Raw genomic sequence first — 10,235 nt, forward strand, 5'->3', positions numbered from 1 at the left:
ACTTCCCTAATCCCGAGAAACATTACTTGAATTCTATCAGGTAATGTTTTAACCATCTGGTTACTCCTAACCCAGTTCATGACACAAGGAAACCGAAAAGCGCCTGGGCACAAGGTGGTCGTTATACCTGCCATAAGCATTCGTAAACACGCCTGCGCCTGAAGCTCCCTCCCTCAAAATCTAACGACTTATATTCTCTCCAATTAACGAACACTCTAAAAGGCGGACACCTCTGATCAGCAAAAAAGAGATTTTCGCTGGTCGTTGTCTGGTTAAAGTCTCATAAACTTTCTAAATAGCGAGCAGTCTAATTATCAGACAACATTTTTTTGCACAAAATAGTGAATATAGCTTTTCAATTAGCGGACGGTTCAAAAAGGTTAGGAGCCAGCAAACAAAAGATAGAGAAAAAAGAATAGTTTTTCAAGTAATCACTTTGAAGCTTTATCAGCTCGCTTTATATAGCTTCGATCCTCCTTACTATCCAGTATATCAACTTTTCTTGTCCATGAAAGCAGTAAATTACAGGAATCTTCAGACCATAGCCACCTCCACGATTCAACTTCTTTCCACTACCTTGAGCCATAATGGAAGTGTTTGGAACTTTTTTATTTTATTTTTGAAAAATGTTTTCGTTCGGAAAGAATCAGTTCTAATGATTGCTATTGCATTTTTATTAGACGGCTCATGCCTGCATTTTACCATTTCCCCTTCCCTATCAACAGGCTCCAGATGTCATGTAGATATGATATCCTCTATCACAAGACTTTTACTGACACTCATTCTAATTCTTTTCGATACATATGGGTATGCTCATTTTGTACACTACTTTAATAATCATATTTAATCAAGTTTTGCGTTTGTTGGTAAAAAAGTTCAACCAGGTACACACTAATTACCCAAATCTTTCGCATACAAACTCGGCTTTATTTTCAAATTTGGGGCTTATATTGCAAAACATTTTCAAAAACGCAGACACCTCTAATTAGCGGACAATTGCACCTGCACGGACATTGTGCGCTAATTGAAGATAATACTGTATGCGAATAAATGATAAATTATTTGTGTGTATGATATGTGTGAAAAATATATAGTAGAAATACTGGTTTATACAAGCTCACATTTATCAACAGTTCATTATGATATATATCCACACAATGATTGTTTTCAAAATATGGTAAGCAAAATAATATATGATCAACGAAATTGCCGAGCCGTCCAAGCAAATCTGGTCTGTGTTTTACAGGCATCCATTCCATAGTCAGCTGCTTCAGAACGCGCACAAACTAGCCAAGAATCCTGACGCTTAATTTTTTTGACAATATAGAGAAATAAATATAAAGAAAAGATCTTCCTGTAAATGTCAGAATAAATTTGAGTCTATGGATAAAAAAAAAAGAGAAAAGAATTTGGCCTGCCAAAAGCACGAACTACGCTTCTATTTTAGAGCCTTCATTTTTCTGCTTTATCTTTTGTAAACAAATTTGAGTATGCGTGTAAGTTGTACAGGATAACTGTATTTGCACCCTTTTGGTAGCTCACTGCCTTTTCTACGAAATATGTTTTTGGGTTTCAGAAGTTAGAAATCAAAAAGCCTAAGTCTACATTTTCTTTTATTTTCATGTCATTTGTTTTTTCAAAAATAAAATCTTTCTTGTTTTGTTTCCGACCATCAGGTTGGCAAATTTTTTGCCTCCTGTTTCTTGAACTCGCGTTTCTTAAAAATAAAAAAATCGTGTACAGCACAAACCGATCAATAAATAAACATATTTACGCAAACTATTTATTTACGATAATAAATAATTTATTCATCAGACGATTGGGCCGAAATCCACTGTACATGTGCTTAAACTCCATACTCCTTGATGTTGGCCGTATTTAAAACTTGTCTAGCGCAACCCGACCCGAACAGTATCATAAAAAAAATATTTCCACAATGAATTCCTGGCGAAAGAGCTACAAAAAAGTTACACCAAAATTCGCTTAAAATAAATTATTTTTTAATGAAGACGTTCACATTAATATGAAACAAATCAAGCTGTATTCTGAGCTCACCACGTCAAGGAAAGTATATAGCCTGGATTGATAAAAACACCAGCGAAAAACTATTTAAGGACGCAAAGTTTAAAATCTATTTTTCATTTTCTATGAAATCAACGTAAAAACTAAAAAAATATAAACGCACATAAATAATAAACTAAACCTCTAATATTTCTCAACACAAGTAAACAGAAAAATACTTGCCTCTTTCGTAACCTAAAATGCTGACGAAACAGGTCATATCACACGTATTGTTTCCAAACTGCGGAAAGAGTGGTCTCACGTTAAAACCACAACCACAACAACAAAAAATGACAATGAAAGTTACAGAGATTTATTTTGTCACATCTCCACTCTAGTACTTGTGTTGAGATAAGAACTATAATTACTCGTGTCCTAGAAATAATGCTGATGCAGCAAATATCAAAAACACCACACCTCCAATCAGTGTAACTACAGAGAGAAAAATAAAGAAAAATAAAAACATCAAGCTCCAAACATCTTAATAATTTAAGAAAGGGTAAATATTCAAAAATAGGGTTTAAAACTTTTTTCAGCTGTAACCAATTTGTACTTTCGTACATTGTTACAGTAAAGTTTATGGTTATTTTATATAATGTACGCAGAATGTGAGAGGTTATCAGGTTAAATATGACGTTCTTATCCATATCCAGTTAGCACACGTGAAGATTAAATTGGAACACTTGCGAAATAGATATCTTTCAACGAAGACACGCCTAACTGATGCGTGCCTATCTATCATTTCTAAATTCCAAACAGTGCGCTTATTAAAAGGAGAAATGGTTAATCGAATAATTACGTGACGTAATTTACCTTTAAAATGTTTATTTAAAAAAATGTTAAAGAGACTTTAATTCGCTTTAAAATAGTTTAACACAAAACATGTTCAATTTTACCTTGTTTAAAAATTAAATAAATTATATACAGTTTAATGTGTGCATGCAGTTATCAGGTGTGACCAGCCACCTCTTTCGTCAAAGAACAGTGCAGAAACCGCAAATAAAAGAAAGAGTGCTCCACCAATTATCGTAACTAAAATCAATGAAACAAGTGCGTCAATGATTACAGTGTTGTTACATCTTTTAAACTTTTTTTTGTGAATTTTTTAAGCGTTTGTGGATTTAAGTGCGAGCACAGAGATTTTTCATTACTGGTTCCGAAAATGTGCAATTTCCATTCCACGACTTCCACGACTCCGTAGAAACCATGTGCATGGAGATTTAAAGGTTAGTTTAAACCTTCATGCCCTGTTTAACAATTTTTTCAGGTGGAGACTAAGTTAATAAACGATACCAAATGCTGACAAAAAGACAACTTTTCCAAATTTTTTTTTCTTACCTGTTCTCACAGATATTTTTTGCGCTATTAGCCTTCCTCCCAAGACAGCTAAACCTGTGCAAAGGGCGTGTCCAATGGTGCCACCGATTGCAACGCCAAGAGGATTCTACAAAGAAATCAAACTTTCTGTGACGCAAAAATGCATAAAAAACAGACCGTACTTCCTCAAGAGAGCGCATGATGGGCATTCACTTTTCAGACAACAAAGGAGCGTAGGTTTGACGAGGGAGCCCTAGAGCTAGGAAATATGAAAACTTTGGTCTTGTTTTATTTGACTCTTTCCCTCTTATACATGTAATTTGCTTTTATAAATTAAAATTGGACTCGGATTAACAAAAGACAATTTTACTGATTAGGACGCATCGATACCAGCTAAAATATAGATAGCATGTATAGAGTGTATAATGGACCGCTATAGACAATTCGCCCCAAATCGCTGCCATTTAGTAAGAGGAAAAGGGAAAAGGATGGAACAACATTACAAAAAAAACATGCAGCACTTACTTCTCTGGAACCCAAAATAATTGTTGTTAATTGAGACCGATCGCCCCACTCTGCAAGGAAGGTCATTGTAAAAGCTTGTATAAGGATAGGTGAACAGAAGTGAGAAAGAAGTCGATACAATTTTGACCGTTTTATTTTTGACCCTATAAAACCAGTCTCCACGTCTGGTGATGTCTCTGCAGCCTCCATCTACAAAGAGAATGAAGGCAAAAAAAATTTTATAATAAATCTTCATTAGAAAAAATTTGATGCCTGTATTGTCTGAAAACGGAAGAAACTATTATTATTATTATTCTTTTTAGCTATACAAGACTTGTAACAGTACATAGATATCTATAGGAGTGATCGTGAATGGTTTTATAAAATTACACAAACACATTTTATTGAAAATTTGTACAGCTAATATACTGTACCAGCGATTGTGCAAAGAGAAGGTGATGCAGTTTGCAATTTGATGGAAATGAAACAGAAAATCACTTGATTTGTATTACGGGAAAATATGGACTTGAAATTCAATCCAAAACTCTTATAATTGAGCTACCTAATTTTTACGTTTCATTACCTCTGCTTCTTTTTTCTTCAATTCAGCAGACACTTCCTCTAGTTCCTCTTGCCCCTCGTTAGGATCCATATCATAACCTTCTTTTAACATTTTTAAACCAAATATGGCAAATAAAGCTGTGGAGATATAAAAGGTATACACCCTCGGTATAACAGTGGTTGCATAACCAAGAAATACAGATAAAACAGTCATTAAGCCGAGTGCACCTATTGCACCTGTAAAAACTATAATTCTTGAGTGTCTCATCGCCATAATGGCAGCAATGAAGAAAGTCTTATCACCAAGTTCGGATACTATAATAACAGATATGGATGCTATGAATGCATGTAAAAAACTATAATCTAATTGACGTTTTGTTGCTTGAATATCAGCTGATGATTCAGGTTCATCCTTGATTGCTCCATCTTTGGCAGGTCGAATGACATGCTAAATGAAACAAAAGATAATGATCATTATTATTCAAGGTCACAATTAGCTTTAGTCCTGAAATAAACCTTTCATTTTTACATAAAACAAGCATAGACGAGTATGGTTCTTTGTATGGAACTAAAAAATCCTTTCTCAACCCTTTGTTCTGTATTTATATTTAGAAATAAAGCATAAACCAATCAGCCACAGTTATTTAACTGTTCATTTATCATCAAATATGCAGGGAAAATTGAAGTGCTGCCTGCAATTCATTTTATCAATTATTATTTTACTCGAATCTGTTGAAATGACCCCATAATTCTAAATTAGGATTTCAATGACACCAATCGGGGGCCAATTTGCATGGAAAAAATCTACCTTTACAACATTGACTTTACAAAAGATCATCTTAACAACAACAGGTATGAATGTTGTAAAATTGTTGCTCAACACTTTTTATGTTGTTAGAAACCGACCTTTAAGTATATACATGACTAACTGTTGTACATATACACACAATTTTGTTGTCATTTTATATATTCCTTTTTTGATATAATTCTTTCTTATAGGTTGTTATTTTTGTGTTTATTTCTAACCTCCTAGTATTAATATATGACACAGTCCATTTTATTTTAACTCTTTATATATTCATTGAATTTCCGCGCCCGAAGGCGTAGGAAATTCTTTAAAACCGTCGTTTTTTCTTTCGGAGCATTTTTTGAGAAAAAATCGACCCTGGGATTTCACGTTGGTCCGTCACAGATGTAAACTTCGTACCCAAGCTCCTTAACTACTGAGAAGTCTAGTATTGACGCTTCAGGCCAAAATTGGTATTTGTTTTCGACAAAATTTGGCACAGTTAACAAAAAAAAATATGCTGAACATAATGGTGACATAATAATTTTGATTTTTCTCACCTAAATGTCATTTTAGGCCAAAATTGGTCCAAAAATTAGAACTACTTTATTTTCAACAAAATTTGGAACAGTTAACAAATAAAGTATGCTGAACATGATGGTGACATCAAAATTTTGATTTCTTCTTACATAAATGTCATTTCAGGCCAAAATTGGTCCAAAAATTAAAACTACTTTATTTTCAACAAAATTTGGCACAGTAAACAAATAAAGTATGCTGAACATGATGGTGACATCAAAATTTTGATTTCTTGTTACCTAAATGTCATTTTAGGTCAAAATTGGTCCAAAAATTAAAACTACTTCATTTTCAACAAAAATTAGCAAAGTTAACAAAAAAAGTATGCTGAACATAATGGTGACATCAAAATTTTGATTTTTGTCACCTAAATGCCATTTTAGGCCAAAATTGGTCCAAAAATTAAAACCACTTCATTTTCGGCTAAATCTGGCATAGTTAACAAATAAAGTATGCTGAAAATGATGATGGTACAAAAGTTTGGTTTTGTCACCTAAATGTCATTTCAGGCCAAAATTTATCCAAAAAATAAAACTGCTTTATTTTCGACAAAAATTGACACAGTTAATAAAAAAAGTATGCTGAAAATGATGGTCACATCAAAATTTTGATTTTTTGTCAACTAATGCCGTTTAAGACCATAAACGTTTCAATCGCAAGACTTTCAACCATGAATGATAGGCTGTATTTTTTGTTAGCAATTTCTTTTAAAATGTGAGTTTATTATGACACGTTTCGTTTTGTTTGCGTTTGGCGTAAGATATAATGTCACTGATGGGCTTTATCTTCAGAGGTTCATGCACCAAACCCCTTCGAATGTTTGGCACAATAACACATCGAATTAGCAGGTTTTCATCAAATATTTTGGTAGCGCGCGGAAATTCTTAGAGCCCCCAGGGCTTCTTGTTCCTTTTTTAAACCTTCTCTTTTGTGGTATAGTTTATTTTGTTATTTTACGCCTTTGCTATAGAGGAAACTTAATTTTGATGTTTTTACAAAAATTATGGAAATCATTATTTAGCATTTTCATACTGGCATAAAAAAGCAATAACATGGTCACTCACAACAAAAAATAAGTTAAAACAGCACTAACCTTTTCAGATTTCTTGTCAACAAAAAACGAAGCATCAACTTCTTTTATTTCCTTTGGACCGTCCTTAGCAGCATCATACTGTAGAAGTTCACTGCACTTTGTTGTACATAGAAAAATAGTTAGTGTAGCACATGCAAGCAAGAACTTCTGCCAACAATGTGTCATGTTATGGGTCCAATCAGCTACACATGTCTTTACACAATTTTTATTTAGATGCCTATATTGTATATTTAACATTCAAGTAAGAGATAACATTTTTAAACTGTATATAATTTATTGACTAAACCTGTTCATACAAATTTAGTTTATTATTTAAGGTAGCAAAATGTAGCAACAAGGTACAAATATACACCTAAATCCTTTGAAGTATTAGTCAGTGAATTTGCATGCAAGAATGCAGAATAACATGACAAAGAGATTAGCTATGAGCATATTAAGGGATGCTAGTTGTTTACATGCAAGTTTGAAGAATATTTTATTTTTTTAGATTTTAGGAGCGTATCTTTTGGTATGTTAGCTGACTAAACCTAAAACCTAGACACGTTTTTAGAATGATGTGAATACATTTTTATTTTACTGGTTCCTAGTAAATTTAGAACTAAAACTTAATGTACAGTTTACTAATGCTCAGTGACACTTCATATGAATCTAATCAGTTCAAAAAATTAAAATGAGCTTGTTGGTAGCCAGCCAGCATATACCAGACAAAACAGCAAGTAGCCAGCTAAGCTGCAACCCTGGAATAACATATTGTGAATTTTATTTTGAGCTCTTCATTCTCCATAAATCAATGTTGAATATTGAATATGCTTGGCTGATGCTAATAGAAGTACTCCAGAAACCTGGAGTACTAGAGAGGAGCAACATTGACTTTGGAGACGGTAACTGACCTGCTGCAAATTTTTTGGTGTATTGTTGTATATAGCTAGCTGAGATTAAATCAAGTTATCCATTTGAAGTTTGTGGTGGGTAGCAAAAACAACACTCCTTCGGAACTCTTGGTGCAAGATTAGATCCATGATTTTCATCCCTGACAAGATCGTATAGAATGGCGAATGCATTTTTTAAAGTAGTTACAGACTTGCTTGTTGCATGATTGGAGATACTTCTAACTGTATTGTTGTGTGCATAATGACTAGCTGAATAATTATGATTCAGACATCAAGATATAACATTCAGTTCAGTGTAATGTTATGTTAAAAATACAGCTAGGTACAGTGCTATAACCACAATATTAATATTGGGGGCTATATAGAAAAATTACATATACAAATTTCGCTTTTCAACTCAGCGCCCCATGGTGGGCGCCGAGTTTTAAATTTTTAAACGCCCTTCCAGATTTCAACAATCTCATGATTCAATGTTCAAAATCACGATGAATGTTTCGATAGCTTTGTAATTTAGAAAAGCTGCATTGTTTATTTAGCATCTGATAAAAATTTGATAAAAATTTCCATCAGAAACCAAAAGACATATTTATATTACACAACTACAATAATAAATGCTAAGAACACTAGAAATTTTAAGGGTGCTGCCACTTTTTAGAAAATTTACATCATAATTGGACTTTTTAAAATGTGCTGCCATCCCCCTTAAAACATTCAGTGATTTTTATAATAATCCATCTCTGCCTCTCTGGCTCTCTCTATCTCTGTCTCTCTTCCTTTCTTTCTTCTTTTTTCCTTTTTTCTCTCTTTCGTTCTTTTTCTTAGTAGAAAAATTAGCCAGCCTCGATTGAAATATTTTGTATATAATATATTAAAACATAGTCATAAGATTTATGACTATGATTTAAAGAAATATATGTGTTAATTTATATATTATGTGATCAGTCTCACCAGTTTCGAGCATTACACCCTTTCAATTATTTCCAGGATGGACCGCAAAGGCAGTTCTAGAGTCTTTAAAGCTCCCCATTGTGCTACAGAAACATTTTTGGATTCTTGACCAACTAGACGACAGCCTTATGTGGGGATCAAACCTACAACCACTTGGACAAGAGTAGAATGCTTCACCGACTGTGCTACTAATCCCCATTTATTAAATTAATTTGTCATACATTTTTGTCCTCTTTTGTCCTTTCGCAGACACTGCATTAGCCCACAGTTAAGCTTGGCTTGTCTTATTTTTAATTTTTTTTAATTGCCCATGTTACAAGGTTTAATTTTAGTCTGGGAGTCTCCAGACTAACATGATGCAGTTGTCTCTAAAAAGTGTCAATAGTATGTACCTTTTTTGGCACAATTTTTGAAAGCAAAATACATGGAATCACAGTCTCAATATTTACTGGCGCGCGCATTTAAGTGATTACATAATGCCCGCGCAGAAATGGAGGTAAAAATGTAAACAAACCAAGTGGACACATTACCTCCATTTCTGCGCAGGCAGGAAAAACAAGGCACTATAACTGAGTGTATTGTCCTTTGTCAATAGTTAGGCCTGTCCCATCTTATGACACATTTTCTAAAATTGCAAGAGTCCTTTATGTACAGTTGAGTTTGTTCCACGACACGGTTTTTTAAAAAGCAGGAGATTACTTTGTCAATAGTTGGACCTGTACCAACTAAAGACCAATTTGCTTTCAGATGGGCAATCCCAACTGCGAACACACTGATTAGTCTTTTTATGACGCGTCCACACCAAGATGGGCCAGTCCTGCGTCTAAAGTTGGGGCGGTGCTTATAGTTTGGTCAGAACAGTGTCAATTTATTTGTAAAAAAATAAAAACAAAAATTTTGTTTTTGATCTCAAAAAAAAAATCACATATTTTCACTCATTAAAGTTAAAGTTTGACATAACAAGCATTTCGTGGACAAAATTTTACTCAGTGCTTCCCGTTTGTTCATTTATAAAACTTTCTTTAAGTTAAATCTGAAGCCAAGGGCATTTTTAACCCTCATTTAAGCCAGCCACCTGCAGGTATATAGCCAGTTATATACATACTCTATCATAAAAAAAAAGCCATATGTTGTGCATGTATTGAATATAAAACAACTAACAATTAACAATTAGAAACATTATGTCAAAAAACTATCAAAATGTAAAGCTGTTTTCTCGTTATTCCAGCTACCATTTTGTAATTTTTTTGTTATGGGACTGGGCACCATGTGTAAATCTGCCACGAATGCTGATCGTGTGCATAAAATGTGTGCAGTCATAACAAAGGCACCGCGAAAATACGGACCTAAGTCCTGTGCAAAACAAAACACAAAACGGCATCGCCATATATTAAAAATATAACATTTATAAGATAATTTTTTAGGTATCTGATGTTCAAAAGAATAATTCTCTATCAAAAAAGAATATTAGCTGATATTTCATTAAAAAAAGTAA

At 33.5% G+C, this 10,235-nt stretch overlaps 1 protein-coding gene across 2 annotated transcripts; it reads right to left on the reverse strand.

The window, feature by feature from the left end:
• Positions 1-1,769: 1,769 nt before the first annotated feature.
• On the reverse strand, positions 1,770-7,142 carry LOC130654476 (transmembrane protein 165-like). Of its 2 annotated transcripts, none has more exons than XM_057457068.1 (5): positions 6,903-7,141; positions 4,466-4,891; positions 3,904-4,092; positions 3,400-3,505; positions 1,770-2,493 (listed from the first exon to the last, which is right to left on the reverse strand). In XM_057457068.1, the coding sequence occupies exons 1-5, from the start codon at positions 7,137-7,139 to the stop codon at positions 2,426-2,428; spliced, it is 1,026 nt and encodes a 341-aa protein (XP_057313051.1). In that variant the 5' UTR covers positions 7,140-7,141; the 3' UTR covers positions 1,770-2,425. The 2 variants fall into 2 exon arrangements, with proteins under 2 accessions (XP_057313051.1, XP_057313050.1); XM_057457067.1 differs by having other exon boundaries at positions 2,414-3,093; positions 6,903-7,142.
• Between the last annotated feature and the right edge of the window lie 3,093 nt (positions 7,143-10,235).

This window comes from Hydractinia symbiolongicarpus, chromosome 8 (genome assembly GCF_029227915.1).
Source record: "Hydractinia symbiolongicarpus strain clone_291-10 chromosome 8, HSymV2.1, whole genome shotgun sequence".
Lineage (NCBI taxonomy): Eukaryota > Metazoa > Cnidaria > Hydrozoa > Anthoathecata > Hydractiniidae > Hydractinia > Hydractinia symbiolongicarpus.

Bases quoted from the DNA above. Each gene is read 5' to 3' on its own strand.
- LOC130654476 (XM_057457067.1), bottom strand. From the start codon at position 7,139: ATGTTAAATATACAATATAGGCATCTAAATAAAAATTGTGTAAAGACA. The intron at 4,093-4,465 runs GTAATGAAACGT...TTCTCTTTGTAG, and splicing joins TGAAGAAAAAAGAAGCAGAG to ATGGAGGCTGCAGAGACATC. The intron at 3,094-3,399 runs GTAAGAAAAAAA...CATTGATTTTAG, and splicing joins AAAAATATCTGTGAGAACAG to TTACGATAATTGGTGGAGCA.